The sequence below is a fragment of the Podarcis raffonei genome, chromosome 10, assembly GCF_027172205.1.
Source record: "Podarcis raffonei isolate rPodRaf1 chromosome 10, rPodRaf1.pri, whole genome shotgun sequence".
Classification (NCBI taxonomy): Eukaryota; Metazoa; Chordata; class Lepidosauria; order Squamata; family Lacertidae; genus Podarcis; species Podarcis raffonei.
The window spans coordinates 57,807,233-57,826,381 of NC_070611.1; the positions used below are offsets into that span (position 1 = coordinate 57,807,233).

The following is a 19,149-nucleotide window of genomic DNA, read 5'->3' on the forward strand; positions in this document are numbered from 1 at the left end:
TCATATTGTTGACCAGTGGAGAATAATTGGGGGAGCATTTAAGGAAGAAAGTTTTTAAGAACATCACAAACAGGGTCCCTTGAGAGCCAACGTTAAAGCTGTGGAGAAGAGGAAGGTGATTCCTCTCAGGAGGTCACATAAGGAAGGGAATCGCCAAGGGGCAAAGTGATGCCTGCACATTGTCCTTGAGGATGTGGGATATGAAATCACTCAAAGGATGCAGAAAACGGCTTTTCCAATAAGGCCTTTTCTTTCTTTCTTTCTTTCTTTCTTTCTTTCTTTCTTTCTTTCTTTCTTTCTTTCTTTCTTTCTTTCTTTTTTTGCTGATTGAAACCAATAGCAGAGATGTGAATGGCACCTTGGGTTCCACGATGGAAAAAAAGTGGGGTAAAAATATATAAAAGTGCTAAAAAGAGTACGAGCAGCGTCAAAGTAGGTCAAAGGGCAGAGAGTGAGCAGCTGCAGGCCACAGTAAGGTTTTCTTCTCCACCTACACTGGAGCTTCAGAGACACTTCCACTTAGTGAAGTATTTGGCCGCAGTCCATTGTGCTGAACGTCTGTGTCTTGTGTCGGCTGGGTCATCAGTTGGAAGCGCTGGCCAAAGGATAGGCGAAGATTACCAAAACAAAGACAATACAAACAACCTTAGCAAGAACAAGGGACAGAAATGGATACATCTTCCCTTGTGTTACACATCCTGCACTACACTAAATCTACTATGGTGCTCTTGGGCCATTTAACAAATTCCACACCTTGTTATAGTCAGAGGTGGATTTAGGGCAGAGCGAATGGTTTGCTGGCACAGAGTGCAGGGGCCAAGCGAATGCCTTCCTGTCTCCTTCCCAAAGCCTAGTTAACCTTGTCCAGCTTTAGGAAGAAGGGTTTTGGACCCTACCAGAGCCTCACGCCTTCTTCCCAAAGCCTGGTCCTCGCTTACCTGACTTTGGGCTGGAGGGGGCGTAAAATGTCGACCTTGCACGGGGTGCCATGTTACCAAGCTATAGACTCTTGAGCTAGAGTAGGAAACATGGTACTCTTTGGATGTTTTGTCCATGCTGGCTGGAGACGATTATAACCCACAGCATATTGGGGGGGGGCACCAATTTGCCTACCCCATGCTCTATCTGGTTAATCGATGGTGGTCAATATCAAAACTCAACTTTAGTGCATATTAGAAAGTTGAAAAATAAAGCAACACAGACACTCCAATATCAATAAAGGTGAAAATTTTGGAAGTGCCCATTGGGCTGAGGCCCTACTTTAACCAACTTAGGTTGAAGCCAGTGACAGAACATAGAGGTTGAACCTTCGATCTGATGCAGAAGCAAGTCACATAATTGGGATGCAGCATAGAAGATGAGGCAGAACACAAGGCGGGGATACAGAGCATGTGTAGCCAAAGTGGTGCCCTCCCAATGCTGCACCCATAATCCCTGACTATAGCCCATGCTGGCTAGGGATGATGGGAGTTGTAGTCCAGCAACATATGGAGGGCATCGTGTTGGCTACCCCAGTCTACAGCCCACACATGGCAGGGGGAGTAGAGTTATGGGCACACAGGATCTCCACATTTCAGGTGCAACGTTTGTGAAAGGCCTACATGTGCAAAGCTAATAACATGAAGTCCAGCTTGTGCAGTCATTTAGCCACATAAAATATGGGAAACAACTACAAGGCATGGAACACTGGACTGCATGTGCCTCAACCCTAAGTAAGTGTGATAGCCCTCTCTGTATTAATTGAAGCTTAATCCAAATGTGATCCTGGTTAGGAAAGGGACCGATCTGAGAACAGGAGTTGTACCTTCTTTGTATGGGGTAGCGCTCTCCTGAAAAACCCAATTTTGTTCCTTGGTGCTCATGTAGCACGTACTTTTGCCCACCTTCAAGTACCAGCTGCACTCATTTTGAGGAAGATCAGACTTGCCCATGGTGAAGCATTCCTTAGTTACATCCAGACCAGATTACTTCAATGTACTTTACATGGGGCTGCCTTTAAAGATTCTCTGGAAACTTCTGCTGGTTCAGAATATGGCACCAGGGGAGGGGTTTGACAGGGTAGATTGTCCTTGGGGGCATAACACCATTGTTCCATCAGTCTCTGGTTTGTTTCTGGAGCGCCACTCAAGATGCTGATTATCACCTTTATAGCTATGGAGGTTTTGGACCTAGGATATCTAAAGGATTGTCTTCATCCATCCATCCATCCATCCATCCATCCATTTCTAACAGCATTCATCAGGCTGATCTCAGGGCAGAGTATAGTACCACCAATTCCAACCAAAACAATCCAGATAAAATAGCAAGTCCTTAAAACACAGCTTTCCTGCCACTAACTATGGTTTGCAGGGATGTCCTAACTGGATGGGTCATGACCTTCTTGCTTGCCATGCCTGGATTTGAGACTCCCAAACTCGGAAGGTCTGCTGGACCCTTTCCCACCACCTAAATAAGGCAGGTTTTTTCCCCCAGGCAGGCATTTGACATGCCAGACCAGCGGAATTTTGGTGCAATGACCAGTTAAATTATTTTTATGTGCCTGCCTTTGCTTTTAATGGTTTCCTGTGCTGCTTTCCCTTTGATGGATGACTCGTGGTTGTTTTGAACACTGTGTCTGCACTGGACGAGGAGGGTGTAGATCCCTCCAAATTAATGAATTAAATTTCATGCATGGAAGCCCAGCCATCCTAGACAGTAGGTGAAGGTTTGCCCAGTCGATGGGGCAGGCAGCTGTGATCTTTCTCACACCACGGATTGGAAGAACTTGCCCCCACTGTCTCAGCACTGTTATGCAGAGATGTTATTGAACAAGGCAGGGATGTGGTGCCTTCAGGAGAGAGGAAAAAGCCCTCGGTTTCCAAATCAGAAGGCAGCTGAAATGCCTTTTACTGGATGAGGTCTAGAAAGCATTTAGCCTAGCGTTTCTACCATTGCTCTGTGTGTGTGTGTGTGTGTGTGTGTATACCTCTTTACATTTATGCTCAGTAGGACTGAAATGGCCTATAATCTTTCCTGTCTGTCAGAACCACTTTATTCTGCACCAACATCTAATTTCCCTCCAAGCCTCAGCTCCGTTACAAACTAATCCAGGATCATTGCAGACAAGAGGCCACAACATCGCACGCAAATCTCCCTGCTGCCACCTGCTGTTTGCTGCCACGATGGAGAATCCAGCGGAGAACGGAGGGAGGAAAGCGGGCATTGATTGTAGGCTGCCTTCCTGTAAAAATAGCATCCCGCCGTGCTGTGTAGGAGGGCCAGAGTGCACAGGGGAAAGAAGGATCCCACACTTCACATTCTAAGTGTTCTACTTGAGCAAAATGCATAGATATTGCCAGGGAACTGCCATCGGCTCAGGGGGGAGAGGGGAAAAGCCAGGTGGATTACAGAGAGCCCCCAAAGATCGTGGGAAGCAGCACTTCATAAGCGGAGGAAGGAAGCCACGCCTCTAGTGGAGAGGAGATGCAGGGCTCAGAGGAGGCGAGGCGGTGCCAGGACACCTTGCCTGGGCAAAGCGGGGAGGAGAGAGGTCCCTCGTTACCCACGCCCTCCTTGCACAGTAAGGTTTCGTGCCGAGATGGGAGGCACAGACTGGGCATCAAGAAACTACTTTGCTGGGGAAGGTTTAAAGACTGCCCACTCACGAATTCTGTCAGTGAATGAGCCAGCCACGGGAGAGTGGCGCTCTGAAGAAGAAGAAGAAGAGTTTGGATTTGATATCCCACCATTCACTCCCCTTCAGGAGTCTCAAAGCGGCTAACATTCTCCTTTCCCTTCCTCCCCCACAATAAACACTCTGTGAGGTGAGTGGGGCTGAGAGACTTCAGAGAAGTGTGACTGGCCCAAGGTCACCCAGCAGCTGCATGTGGAGAAGCGGAGACGCAAACCCGGTTCCCCAGATTACGAGACTACCGCTCTTAACCACTACACCACACTGGCTCTCCAAATCTGTGGACAGATAAAGTTTATTTTGGCATCAAAAGCAAGGCTTCACAGCTGAGCAGGGAGGTATTTGCCTGCTTGCTCTCGAGCAACCCCTTGGAACCCTAACAGATATGAACCTTTAAAAAAATCCTTTTTCAACTGGCCTTTTAAGAGGTGTGTGTGTGTGTGTGTGTGTGTGTGTGTGTGTGTGTGTGTATTCCAGTCTGCATCTGTAATGGGTTTGAAATTATCATTGTTGATATTTTTTACTGTTAAATAACTCTTGAGATATTTCACTGGAAGAGACTCCTTTAATGAATGAATGATGCAGGAAGAGGACATCAAATAAGGATTTGGAATAATTCCATACAATACCTTTCCCATCACAAGGAATAGCCTACTCTTTTGCCCCCACGATTTCCCCTGCATTTCATCTCATGTGCATCCCTGAATATGACGCATGATATTAATTTTTGGCTTTTAAGTCACTTGTAGGCCTGGCCCTACCATTAGGCAGAGTGAGGCAGCTGACTCAGGTGGCAGGTGCTGGGGGGCAGCAGTAATGCCAAGATATTGGCCTCCCCTGTGTCCCCCTAAGGTAGTTTGCTGCCCTCAGCTGCAATGGAAGAGGCAGTCATGTTAAGAGTGCTAAGAATTGTGCCAGAATTGGAGAGGGAGGGCATTCTACCTTTTGCTTCAGGCAGCAAAATGTTGTGGGCCGGCCCTGATTGCTTGTGCCTCTGCAGTCATATTGTTTAAAATTTGCCCAGGACACACTTTGTATTTGTCAACTATTATTTTATTTTTGGCCTCTGCCAATCCTTTGCCCTTCAACAGAAATTATATTCTAAGCACAACCATGAAAACCTCCCTCAATTTACTCCTCATCTGCTTTTTATCACCAATTAATTGAGGGTGCTAATTTGGGCTTAACTTTGGATTTCATGGTTTTAACCTTGTTGCAAAATATAGTTTCTGCATTGCACACAATAAGCCAAGGAATTTTTCCTCTTGTTTTCCTCCTAGGAGTCAGTTCATTTGTTATCTGGATCCCGACTTTGAACGCAGCATGAGATCAATAACGCGTCCCATAGTAGTGCAGATGTTCTTCTAACTAAAGAAGTGAAGCTTGCTTGGCCTGGATTTGGAAGTATGCAGTGCTCAATAATTCCTGGCTTATCCTGTCCTTCACAAACACAACACAACCCTGTTCCCTTCAAAGAACACTGACCAAGCTGTGGCAGAAATGGGACTGGCACTCTGGCCACAGGAAGAGAAGAGGGAAATTTCTCTCTCCTTTCATCTTGTGGCCAAAGAAAAATACTACTTGTCCTTTGGAGATGTAGTTTTCCCAAGGACTACAGCAGGCATAGGCAAACTCGGCCCTCCAGCTGTTTTGGGACTACAACTCCCATCATCCCTAGCTAACAGGACCAGTGGTCAGGGATGATGGGAATTGTAGTCCCAAAACAGCTGGAGGGCCGAGTTTGCCTGTGCCTGGACTAGAGGATCCTCCAGCTGTCCTTTGTACTATACATTCAATGGGATTTGTGCTGATGATGCTATCTGGGAGGGGGTGTCATATGGGACCCCTGCTTTCTACACTGTTTGCACATGCAGATATTGGGGGGGGGGGTGGCTGGCACACTGCTTCATTTACAGCCACTGCATATCCTGTAATCTTCAGCTGAAATCCAATAATTTTGGCCCCACTTTTGCATCACTATAGCACCTCTGCACAGCAATCCTGTGGTAGCATTGGGGAAACATCGCAGAACAAAACTCAAGCAGAATAAACCCACCATTAACGCACTATTATTGTGTCAAGAACATACTGCAGAAGACACTAGTAAAAGCACACCAAGCTGGAGGGGCCCTAACACTTGGAAAATAAGCCAACCTATTTCCATTAACTTGGAAAAGTAGATGGACTCCCCACCGCAAACCAACCTGACATGAGTTAGAGCAGTGTTTCCCAAACTTGGATCTCCAGATGTTTTTGGACTACAACTCCCATCACCCCTAGCTAGCAAGAGCAGTGGTAAGGGATGATGGGAATTGTAGTCCAAAAGCAGCTGGAGACCCAAGTTTGGGAAACACTGAGTTAGAGTGAGGAGTGACTCATCTCTACTACCGCTTGCAGCAGGACAGCAAGCAGCAACACATGAACTTGCAGCAGGGATAGGGGGAAAATTTGTTTGGTTTGCATTTTAACTAATTTGCACCTCCTGAGGCTATAACGGAAACACAGCTAGCCTTCAAAAGGTGCCGTCCTCTCCAATTTGTGATGCAGCCCTTCAGCCAAAAAGTGTGCACAGAAATGCACAAATTAGTGAAAAGTAGCATACCAAAATTGCATAGTATTAGGGGAAAGCCACTTGCAAATATTGGACAAAACTGCATACAAAAATGTACATATTGAGAGAAATGCACACAAAAATGCAGATTTAAAAACAAACAAACCACCAATTGTGGCAAACTGAATTTAAGGTCAGAAAAATGAAAAACGCAGGAGAAACTGAACTTGACAGCTTCGCCCGTCCCTACCTTGTGAAATTGACTTTGATAGGGAAGGATTGTTTATGATCAGGCTCAGCTCTATATTTCATCCTGAACACAACTGTGAGAGTCATGCAATAAATGAGCACATCCTCTCCAACTTTCCTCTGATTAAAATAGGGACATTCTATTCTACATCAGTGTCTGTCCCTCCCCTCCAAACCCCTCTATATACAGTGGTACCTCGGGTTAAAGACACTTCAAGTTACAGACTCCGCTAACCCAGAAATAGTACCTCAGGTGAAGAACTTTGCTTCAGGATGAGAACAGAAATTGCGCCACGGCAGCAGGAGGCCCCATTAGCTAAAGTGGTACCTCAGGTTAAGAACAGTTTCAGATTAAGAACAGACCTCCGGAACGAATTAAGTTCTTAACCCGAGGTACCACTGTACTTGGACTGCTAATAGAATATGGGGAAAGACTGGGTCTGGCTGAGATGCCCCAACAGCTGTTGCCAAGAGGAGTATGTAACAATACCGTACCAGCAACTGTCTTGGTTATATGCAGGAGCCTTAGGTGATATATGGTAAAACTGCAAGGCATCAGAGGAGGCACCCATGCCAGATGTTTACAAGGTGGCACTTTGGCACCAGCAATGTAGTCTCCATGGTCAGCAGCTATAAGCACCCTTTTGCACTGTGTAAGCTGGGCTCCCTTAGGCCCCTCCTGCCACCACTATCACCATACTCAGATGCGCTGAGTGGTACTGGCTGGCAGAGCTGAGGAGCACAGCAGCAGCAACTGGTGCTTCTCCTCCTTCTCCCCTCACTGCAGGTCCCACTGTGCTACCATGAAGGGCCAGGCTGCCTCCTCCTCCTCGTCCCGGCCCTCCTTCCTCGCTCCCTTTCCCCGCTTGCAGAATTCAGGATTCTGCATGACGCAAGGAGAAGCTGTGACAGCTTAAGGGTTTTCACGATGGTCCCAGCATTTTCAGGGCAATTGGAGACTATGCGAACATGGATCCAGAAGCAGTTGCTTGTCTGAAAACTGTAAGAGCAAGGAGCTGCCTTTTTTTTTTTTTTTTGCTTTGTTTCTCCCGAGCCTAAAAAAGCTATTTTTAAAGTACCAATAACCTTGAAGCTAACTAGTTTCCCTCTTTGTGAAAGCATGAAATTTTGACTTGAGGTGCTAGTTTGAAAAATAATGCTCTATCTGTTCTCCAGGGGATTTGTATTCAAGCCTATCTTTGTTAGGATCAAGCAGATTTATTTCATTATCCAGGCAGTCTGCTGGAAAGGCCACAAGCCTGATTAACCCCAACCCTTTGCCTATCTTTCTTCTAGACACACTTATTTATTGTCCTCACATAAGATCAGCCTGACCTCACCAACTAGCCTCAGCCCTGAAGTAATAGTGTTTTTGCTCTGATATGGACCAAATTATGCAAAATGAATAGGGAGAACTGTACAAAGAGAGAAGAGCAATTCCTATCAAAGCTTCTTTCAACTGCACAGAGCGATCTTTTCCCTATTTCTCCTAACGTCTGGGCACAATAAATGGAGGTATTGCATTGCTGTAACTATTCAGCTCCACAGGACAGGTGCAAAGAGTCCAAGGAAGCTTTCTCGTTGGAGGACAGCAGCTGCCTTTCGGTTGAATGAGTCTCCGATTAGATTTACAGCTAGGAAGGATTTTTCTCACAGTTGACTGCTTTCCTCCACTTTCCCCTGTACTCTTCAGCTTGGCTCATACCTCGTTTCTGTTCCCTAGTTGGGATTCCCCAGAGCTACTTCCAGGGCTGATTTTAGGGCGATTTGTGAGGGAAAACAGTATGCCATCAGCCAACCCACTCCTCCTCTCTTGGAAACCACCGTCCACTTCCTTGCCCTCGCCCTCTGTGCCCAATCGACACAATCTACATGCAGACGCAATCTCAGATTGCTTGGGAAGGACCCAGGAGAGGAGAGGACGTAGACAGCTGTGGGAAGACCTTCAGTCTTCACAAATGGCCTCATAGGGGCAAGACCAACTGAAAAAGAGTTGCTGCCCTCATCAGGTCTCCTGTGCCGACCTCTTCTAAAGAAGAGTTAACTTCATCTACTTTGTGTGATTTACTGCTGGCTCGCTCATGACACCCTGACTGCTTTCCTAACCAAGATGTACTTGTGGAACATTTTGGTTTCAGTTTGGAGACACTGTCAGACTATGGCCACCTTGCATCTGCTTTACTATCACTAATCTCTTTATGAGTTTTGGAGGTGTTGGGGTGTGGAGGGCAAAACTCAGGAGCTGAATATCTAGTTAGCCTGCTGAATGTCCCTAGTTCATTTTCTGGCACCCTGATCAAAATAGCCCTGCTGCAGGGATGAAGGAGAAATATGATTCAGTTCGTCAAGTTAAGCCAAATTAACCAGAAGTAACATAACCCCCTGGCTAAATTTGGCATAAACAAAGCCCTGATTGGAATCTGGTTTTGTATCAACAGTCTCTTTCTCTCTACAACCACCACCTCACATGTGAATGCAAGATGCAGCATTTGAGGAAATATATGGATCTTGACACTATTGTGTTTGGAATTCGTCTCTCCCCTTGGCTGGTGAAAGGTAAATCAAAGTTAAGCAGAATTGTATTAAATTATTCTCTCAGCAGGGTGTAGATGATGGAGTCAAGATGAAGGTGTCTAAATTTCGGGACAGTGTCTTTGAATCCTGAAAATTAGTTTGGTTTTTGGGTTTTTTTATATATAATAATTACTAGAGAGTTTGATATGAGAGGCAAGAATACCATTTCATCATTACCCTGGGAGAAAGGAGTACCAAAAGCCCCACAAGACAGCAAGAAAACTATGTAACTGTTATCAAGTCTTCATTCTTTTTCTTGGATTGCCTGACGTTGTACCCTAAAATGTGTAAAGGTGACCTAAACCTAGAATTTCCCTGAAATATTCTCAAAGTCAGATTTGTAATGGAAATGGAACGTAATAGAAATGGTGATGTGAAAAAAGAGAGGGAAGATTACTGTTAACTAGGGTTGGGGGATTTTTTTCAGCTTGAGGGCAACATTCTGGGGGCCGCAAAGCAGTCGCGGTGGTGGGATAGAGGCAAAAGTGAGTAGAACAGCAGATGCAGCCTACATTGCAGCCACACAGAAGTCAGAGATGCTCACATCCTTTCTTTACATCCCCACTCCATCTAGATGAGCAAGAAGCATGATCAGAGTTCAAGAACAAATTCCAGCCACGCAAAAATGCTCAAGGGCAACACAGAGCAGGGTTCATGAGGCATGTGGCCCACAGAGTGGGTGTGGCTAGGGAAGGGTCCTAAGGACCAGATAGACAGGCTTGAAGGGCTGCATTTGGCCCCAAGGCCTGAGGTTCCCCACCCCTCTTGGAGTAACTGGATGTAAGAAGGGGTTGATTTCCTTCATAAGCACAAATCACCCCCTGGATGGGCTAATCACAGGTGCAGGGTCAATCAATCTGGTTGTTATGGTAATGGCCCAGTGCCCCGACTATATCTGTGATTAATGTATGCCAGTTTCCAGGAGTCTGCAGTTGTCTATCTGTTAGTCCGTGTTACTTATCTGGTATTACGTCTTGAATTGCTGAAGGTATTTAGAGTAATATTTGTATAAAAGGTAAAGGGACCCCTGACCATTAGGTCCAGTCGTGGCCGACTCTGGAGCGCTCATCTCACTTTATTGGCCGAGGGAGCCGGCGTACAGCTTCTGGGTCATGTGGCCAGCATGACTAAGCCGCTTATGGCGAACCAGAGCAGCTCACAGAAATGCCGTTTACCTTCCCGCTGGAGCGGTACCTATCTATCTACTTGCACTTTGATGTGCTTTCGAACTGCTAGGTTGGCAGGAGAATATTTGTATATATCTGTATAAATCTGCATCTGCAGAAGCCTACAAGCTGTGTGTATATATATATATATATATATATATATATATATATATATATCTGAGCATCTTGAGAGATGAATGCAGGGTCTGCGTTGGTTCATGTGTGGAGAGGCAGTCCTTGAGGTATTGGAATCATGAGTCCCATAAGGCTTTATAGGTTAAAACCAGCACCATGAGTCACAGAATCATAGACTTATAGAGTTATAAGATGCCCTGAGGATCTTCTAGTCCAACCTCCTGCAATGCAGAAATCTCAACTAAAGCATCCATGACAGATGGCCACCCAACCTCTGCTTAAAAACCTCCAAGGAAGGGGAGTCCACCAGCTTTCATGAAAGTCTGGTCTACTGTCGAACAGAAACTATTGAGAAGCCAGTGCAGTCATGCCAGAATTGGTGTGCTATGCTCAGACTACCTTGTCTTGGTCAACAATTTGTCCAGTTGCAGTATCTGAACTGTCTTCAGATACAGCCCAACATAGAGGTTATCTGAATGTAGGCAACAGAAGCTGTCCTATCCAGATAGGGGTACTGAAGCTGATGGATTGCACTCTGTGTTGCAGAGGCCACTTGGGTCTTAAGCAACAATAATGGATTGAGAACTACCCACAAGCCATGTACCTGCCCCTTCAGGGGGAGGTCAACCCCATCTAGAAGAGGTTGACCCCACCTATGCAATCAAAGAAACCACTCACTAACAGTGCCTCATTCTTATCTGGGTTGAGCTTCAGCTTACTGGCTCTCCTCTGGTCCATTGCTGAGAGAAGACATTGATCTAGCACATCCACTGCCTCAGCTGCAGATGTGAAGAAGATATAGAGCTGTGTGTCATCAGCATATTGCTGACAGCATACTCCAAAACTCCAGATGACTCTGCTCAGCAGTTTCATGTGGATGCTTTAACCAAATGTGTGTATACCTGGCCATACTGAGTTAATTTATTGGCCCATCTGCTTCCATTCCTGTAGCTAGCAGGTTGTGGTTTTCCAAGGTCTCAAACAGACATCTTTCCTGGTCCTGCCACTTTTAAAAACAGAGGCAAGGATTTTTAAAGGAAAAGGAAAAAAGGTTCCAAAATCTGAGATCCTCTGGATAAGGAATTCTGTTTTTGATTTACGAAATTTCACGTGTGCACAGTACACACATGGAAGTACAAAATATATAGCCTGAGCATCATTTCCTCCGACAACAAATGAATTTTCATTGAGTTCTGGGCCATTCGGAGTATATGAGCCAAGCCTGATGAAGGTTAAGAAATTATGTCTATCAGCCTGCAACAGAGTGCAATCAGTAGCCTAAAGGTCAGACATTCATAACACATACAATCCCCTGAGCCACTTAATCCTCCAAGAAGGAAGGGCTTTCTATTGGATAACGGAAGGTCTTTGCCAAAATCAGAAAGAAGCTTAAAGAATAGCTTTGAGGATATGAAGAGGGATGATAGATGATGAGGATAAAATGTGTCTGAGAAGGTCTGAGTCTAAAGAGCCATGCTGCATTATCAGCACATGTTTATCTGAACTTTCTCGGCTGCAAAAGCTAGTGTAAGATAATGGCTGAAAGTTGTTGTTCTAACAACAAATCTTAAGATCAATTCTCACTCTCACTGTGAACTCACACAATAACCTTATTATTTCGTACCAACCACGCTATCTGCAATACGTGTACATTAATATTGATCTACCTTAAAGGGTTGTAAATATTTCAGAGACATTATTATCACTGTAATATCACAATCAATGGGGAGCTCTTTGAAAGCTGAGAAAGAACAGTAGAAACCTAAAGTCAATTTGTTCCAATATGAATCTGCTGCACAAATGAACTCATTGAAGTTGAGTTCAGTTGCTGTTGTCTGCAAAAGTCAAGTGTCTAGCTACCTGTGAGAGGGCCTTTTCTGGGGTTGTACTCCAACTATGGAACTCCCTCCCCAAAGAGATCTGCCTGACACTTTCATTATGATCCTTTAGGCTGGGAATGAGGACCTATGACCCTCCAGATGACATTGGACTTTCATGAGCCCCAGGCAGCATGGGCAGAAGTCAGGGACGATGGAAGTCAGATTCCAAAAACATCTTGATGGCCACAGGTCCCCCATTCTTGCTCTGCATGCCAGGCAAAGTCTGTCCTGTTCAGGCAGAGCTTCTGGAAGTTCATGGCTGCTGCTTTCATTGTTATTTATTACACTACGCTTCCAGATTTGATGTCCTTGTTTCCCTGGTTTGCTCTGTGGTTTGGGCTTAGTGTTTCTGCTGGATTTCTTAATTGCTGCTTTTAAGAATAAATAAATGCTTTTATCCTGCTTTTTGCTTTTGTTTTGCAATGGTTGTTTTGTTTTTTTGAAAATGTGTTTATGCTATTTTGCTCAACCTCCTTGAAAGGCATGTGTTTGACAGAAAGGGAGCACATAAAGCCCATAAATAGACAGATAGCATTTCCATACTGTCCAACAACAAATACATCATGCGGAGCTTGCTGGTGGCGTGTCTCTGCACCTGAGTCACTGCTGTGGTGAAATGGCTGTTTGTTTGTTTGTTTTGCTCCAATGAAGTCTCCACTCAACACCAAGGAAAGTGGCGATACAATTTGCCCTTACCTGTTGGATCGTTCCCTTTGTAGTGAAGAAGAAGTACAGCATATATCCTGGGATCAAGATCATAGATGACAAAGCCATGGTCCAGCCAATCCCTTGGCCCCAAGCAGGATAAACGTATTTCCCTAGACTCAGGGGAGTCATTTCAAACACACTGAAGAAGAAAACGCCCTGAACAAAGAGAAGAAGAAAATGTTGCAGCTCAGCAACAGCACAGAAAGCAACAGATTTGTTTGAGGATGCTGACCTTTCTTCTAGACCAGACTATGCCAACCTGATGTTTTGAACTACAACTGTCATCAGAGGTAGTCCAAAATGTCTAAAGGGCACCAACGTAGCAAAAACTGGTCTAGACTCTCCATAGATGACTTCTCCTCTGCCCTCAGCCCAGGGAGCTACTCTTAACACGCCCCAGGGGTGGCTGTGTAATAGCACCCATACAATCTCCTTTCAGTGTAACTTGTGCAGTTCATTAAACAAGTTCACAGAGGATAAGAATATTAGTAGTCACATTTCAGATGTAGACAAACTAGCTCTATCTAAAGGCTAAGGCCCCCTTCCCACACCCCATAGTTCTTAGCCAGTTCAATCACTGCTGCAGCTGTTGTTGTTTTAAAAGGAAACACAAATGAAGGACTATTGACACCGACACTTACTATCTTGTCTAGTTTGGCCCTTTAAAAAGAGACCACAGACCTGGAAATGAGATTCTTAGGTTTGACCATCTTACCAAGCAGACAAGTGGAGTGAAGAAGGCCCAGCAGAGCTTCCACCATCCACAGGGCTTATAACCAATCATCTCTTCAATGTTACCGTAAAATCTATTCACACCTGAAATCAGAAATATCTGTTAAGCGGATGGAAGGAGAGGTGTACTTTGGATTCAGATGAATCCCTAAGGTGATTGTTGCCACTTTTGGTGGTACAGAAATTGTGTGAGCAGACAGACAGTCAGGTGAACAAGCTGGCCCAGCACAAAGTGCCATGGAAACCCAATCCTGACCCTGATGGAGTTTGCAAACAGGGGCCAACTTACTTACCATAACACCAAGAGATGGAGATGGTCTCGAAGAAGACAAGGAAGAGCAGGCACATGCCACTGGCTGAGTAATAATCAAACAGCTTGAAAACATAGATGCCACCCTGTGGGGACACAATATGAGCCCTTAATGCACTTAGAGAGCAAGCAAAGCAAATGAAATTATAAGAATTTCATTTGAAGGGAGGTTTTTGCCTGGAGCTTCGCAATACTGTCTCATGTGCAGGTTTGACAGTTAAGAACAACATTGCAGGACAGAAGTTGTGCATGTTTTTCTTTCATTTCTTTAAAAATAGAAATACTAGGCTTGTATTGCAAAATAGGAGAGCAATTAGGGCTTGGACGTCACCATGTGAGAAGGATGCCCCCAACATTGACTCCCTTGCCATGATCTTGATGAAAACCCATCCCCAAGCTTCTAATTTATTATTATTATTATTATTATTATTATTATTATTATTATTATTATTACTAAAATTTGCATACTGCCCTACACCCGCAGAAGCATGCTATGGGGAAGAAAGGGTGGAATCCCTCACTCCTTCTATGGCATGGTCTTGATCCTTGATGTGGGCTCTCCCTAGACATGCCATTTTGTCTGGAAAAAATGAAACCCATGCAATGCAACCACACATTTCTGGTATCTTCCAGTTTTATTCCAGTCATCATGGATTTCCACAAAGACCTCTGGGATGGTAGCTTGACCAGGGTAGTGAGATTATAGGGCTGCCCACTAGCCTGAAGAAAAGGCCCATGTCTACTCTTTTACAGACATTGGCTATGGACTTCTCTTTTCCAGCTTTTTCTACATGATTACAGTATTTACTGGGATGGAAAGCTACATACCCACTCTTTGGCTCAACCCCTCAACCCTCCTTTCCAATTGTAGCTTTATATGTTGCTGTAACTGCAGTTGTCCCAATCAATCCCTTATGACCTTTGACTTTCTCTTCCTCTCTCTGTTTTCTCCATTGCACTGCACTGGGAGGCCTCCCAGGAGTAACTTTGAAGCAAGTGGGAGACCAACCTGACCCTACCATTTACCAAAGAAAGGATACCAGCAGAGAGCTTCATCTCCTTCTCCCTGCCAGAAAGAGCACTGTGCTCTGTCTGCCTGGTGCTGTGGGACCCTATGTAGAAGCAATGATGAAAGCACACTCTGTCCCCATCCAAGAGTCAAAGAACAGGAGCCACCAGATGCTATTCAAGCAAAAGCTCCAGAACAGAAGGATCACTCTTGACTTGAAATGGATAACAGTTGCCTACTTAGAGCTCCCTACTTTGTTTGGGCCTTGAATAGAAGAGACTTAGAATATTGGGTGCACACCTGAATAAGTACTGAAACTAAGAGATCATCAGCATCTAATAGTAAAAGGGTATGCACCGTTTTTAATACCTGGGTGATGTTGGAGAATCCAATGAGGTAAGAGATGAAACACACCACTGCAATAAAGATTTTCTTCCTTGCTCTCAGCACATGTGGAAACTCATCCATCAGGGCTGTGATGAAGCCTTCCACCGTGCAAAACTGCAGGAAGAAATTAATAGGAATACATCAGCAACCTCCTTGTTGAATCTGTATCTCCTTAGCTTTCCACATCGGCCTTTGAATCCACACAGTAGCTTGGTTCAGACATAACATCAAACCGTGGTTTGATGCTATTAGAAAAAGCGTTCAAAGGGCCACAAATTTTTTATGCTCCCCTTCCTTTCTCCTTCCATTACATGTTCATGGCAATTCCCTTCCTTGCTTCCTGGTTTAAGGCAAACCATTGTTACACACCCAGGGCAGAGAGGGAGGGGGTTATTGTTTGGTGGGGTATTTTTATTCTTGCTTTTATTGCCTATTTTGTGTTTATATCTTGTATTTTTATGTTGTGAACCACCGTGAGATCTACAAATGAAGGGTGGTATACAAATTTAATTTAAAAAATAGCAAACTATAATTTGAATGAGGAGAATTTAGGAAACCTGCATTTTATTTTTATTTACTTATATGGAGATTTCTACCCTACACTTCTAGCATCTTTGCACCACTCAGGGCAAGCCTATAAGAATTTTAAAATCACATTGTCTTAAAATATATATATATAAATGTATTATAAATACAATAATTTTTTTAAATACGCAACATTAAAAATACAGTGGTGACATCCAATGTTAGTCGTGCACAGAGCAGACCCATTGAACTCAATAGGCTCCAGTAACTTCATTGATTTCAGTGGGTCTGCTCTAACTTGGGGTTCATCCACACTGTCACATGATTTCTAGTCACAGGCCCAAGAAGCTTTAGTTTTGTCCCACCGCTTTCTCTGGGAAAATCTACTTTTACTGCCGAATTGGAACAAAATGTCTGTGAGATAAATTAGCCTCGTATAGCCAACATGCTAAGGTCTAATTGAAGCATGAAGGGGTTAAGACCACAGAATAAACTGTCCTGCCAGGCTTAGCTAGGTCACTTCCCCTCACCGTGGGAGGGTCACCAAATACTTTGTTCTCTCCGGTTCCACCATTACCAATAAGGAAATCTAAGATGGATGCTCCAAGCTTAGACTGTATGGCTTAAAGAAAGTTGTTTTTGTGTTTCTATACAAATAATTTAGAAATTTTTACCATTTTGGAACCTAAGTTATACTGCCTGTCTTTTCTTGCTGCTGTATGGGAAAGCACATGAATCTGACATTTGAACAGTTTGTAAGTAAACCATTTTTAACCTACAAAATGTAGGTTACCACCTATATTTAACCACCTATATTTCCATGCTTACTTTGTTGCATGTTTTGTAATTTTAAATCTCTGCTGGGGCTCTGTCACCAGAGAGTACTTGTCCCAAAACTGAACCTAGACATCCAGGAAATTCTCCTTTTATTTTACCTACACTTCCCCTTTTATCAAACACACCAACATCTATCTGCAGAAAACGTTCCTTCTGATTCAGCAGTACATAGCAGATTTTCCCAGGGAATGCAATGGAACAAAACTAAAATCTCTCAGATTTTCAGTCATGGAACAAACAGAAGTCTGAATGAGCCCTTAGTTGGATAGCAACCAATAAAGGCAAAGAACACAGGTAAAATATGACAGAATAAAAATGTATTTCCCAATTGGTAAAAGACAGCCAGAGGAGAGACCATCCATACTTCACAGGGCACTGTATTGGGGCAGACACTGAGAAGGCCCTGTTGCTTGTTGCCACCAACTGTGCCTTCAACTTACATAAGACACAGAGAAGGGGCTCTCCATTTAAACTGAGGATTTTCCCATATGGTGTGTCTGTGTTTTACCAACAACAGATGTGCAATCCACAGAGAAGATGGCATTAATTTCATTTCACTTCCATGCTTGCTATATGAACAAATAATTTTTGCAACAATGCTTCATTTGCCCCCACCCGTTGTTTGATTGGCAAGCTGTTTGTCTGAGGAACACCCCCCCCTAAATTCTTAACCTGAAAGGCTTCAGGGGTAAGCCTTTGTCATGACATATGTAATACTAATGGGCCTGGTTGAGAGGGGGCAACTCCAGACAGCTCTCAGATGTCACTCTTCAAAAGGACTCTTGAACGCCGCAACCCTGTGGGCCACTTCTGTGTGCAAACTGATTAAGAAGCAACACGAAAAGTCATTAATTTTAGAAGTGTTTGAGAGCTTAGCGAGAGCTGTCACTTTAAAAGAATCCAAGAGGCACCTTGGGGAAACAAGCAGCACTCGATAAAATCATGTAAAATTAAATGCTTTAAGAAAAATGGTATTTAGTGGAATAAAAAATATATATAATGAATTAAAGTAGCTGTTCAGTTAGCATTTGCGTCATTTTTAAAAGGTCTCTAAATTATGAACTGGGTCAAATTCAGCTACAACTGCAGCTCCTAGGAGTATTAAATTATAAATAGCCAACACAATATATGGAAAAGAAATGGAGTTTGTGTGAAAGCAAGGACACACACACACACACACACACACACACACACACACACACACTTCTCTTAAAAGGCTGGGATACAATATAAAATTGAAAGCCAATCAATTTGTCATGGATTCCATAATAGCTGCTACTATACACACCGCAAAAGCCTACCCCATTTAATCATTCAAACTGCCTATAAAATTAGAATGTGGAGGAGAAGAGTTGCAAGTTAGCTAAAACAGGTAATTTTCTATATACAAGGATTCCCCCCCTCCTCACAGCAGAACATTTGACAAAAGGAGTTTATCCCCCTGCCTCACCTGCAGTGTGAATTGTACAGCCCAGGAGAAGTTGCATCACATGGTTCTGCTGCATGTGTAGATAGGTTCTGAGATGCAGCTACATTATTATATTTTATATTTCTAGTTGGTGTCTAGGGTTGATTGATTCACAGTTTATACAGGGCGAATAATCTCACCACAAAGCTATGTGAAGCAGTAGCTTGAGGTGGTAGATTCCAAAGGAAGCACCAATTTCATGCCTCCAGCCCTCATCTCTAGAGAACTCAATCTTAGCCTGTCATTGAAAAAAAATGAGTTCCTGTCCAGAGCAAGAATGGAGAGTTATCATGCACTTACATTTCAGGTACATAAGCAACTATGAAGGCCTCACTGATTTTGCATTGCTTATTTATTTTATTTGTCATCAAAGCACTGGAGCTCGAATTTCAGGCGAGCAAATTTAGGAGAAAGATCCTAAATATAAGGGTTCAGCAATGGGATGAGATGGCATGGGAATTAGCAGCAGAAGTACAGAGGTGGGCTGTTGCCGATCAAAGATTCATGATAAGGGAGGCAGGTCCTTGGGATCGGAAGCTTGTGGATTCTGACCAGAAGACCCTGTGGGCCAAAGGAGCTTGACCCATGCAAAGGGGAAGATTCCCCCCCCCCATATTTTATTCTTCCATTTTCTCATTTTACATAAATTTAAACAGAAAAACAATCTTTACATTGTGTTGTCTTCAACTTCCTTCCCCTCCTTTCTGTGATTACTTAGTCTATATCTTTTTTACTATTGCATATCCCATTTATAAAAAATTATTAACTTCCCATTGTATTTTCTTTTAATTACAGTGGTACCTCGGGTTACAGATGCTTCAGGTTACAGACTCCACTAACCCAGAAATAGTGCTTCAGGTTAAGAACTTTGCTTCAGGATGAGAACAGAAATCGCGCAGCGGTGGCAGGGCAGCAGCAGGAGGCCCCATTAGCTAAAGTGGTACCTCA

At 43.9% G+C, this 19,149-nt stretch overlaps 1 protein-coding gene across 1 annotated transcript in view; it reads right to left on the minus strand.

The window, feature by feature from the left end:
• Nucleotides 1-363: 363 nt before the first annotated feature.
• The window catches only part of LOC128422738 (sodium- and chloride-dependent GABA transporter 1-like), a 40,244-nt gene continuing 21,458 nt past the window's right edge, over nt 364-19,149 (minus strand). Inside the window, exons 10-14 of the mRNA XM_053407160.1 lie at nt 15,354-15,485; nt 13,959-14,061; nt 13,649-13,749; nt 12,922-13,089; nt 364-595 (exon numbers count right to left, since the gene is read on the minus strand). Of these exons, the coding sequence (XP_053263135.1) occupies nt 491-595; nt 12,922-13,089; nt 13,649-13,749; nt 13,959-14,061; nt 15,354-15,485 (609 nt within the window). The 3' untranslated portion in view covers nt 364-490. The remainder of the gene's footprint in view (nt 596-12,921; nt 13,090-13,648; nt 13,750-13,958; nt 14,062-15,353; nt 15,486-19,149) is intronic.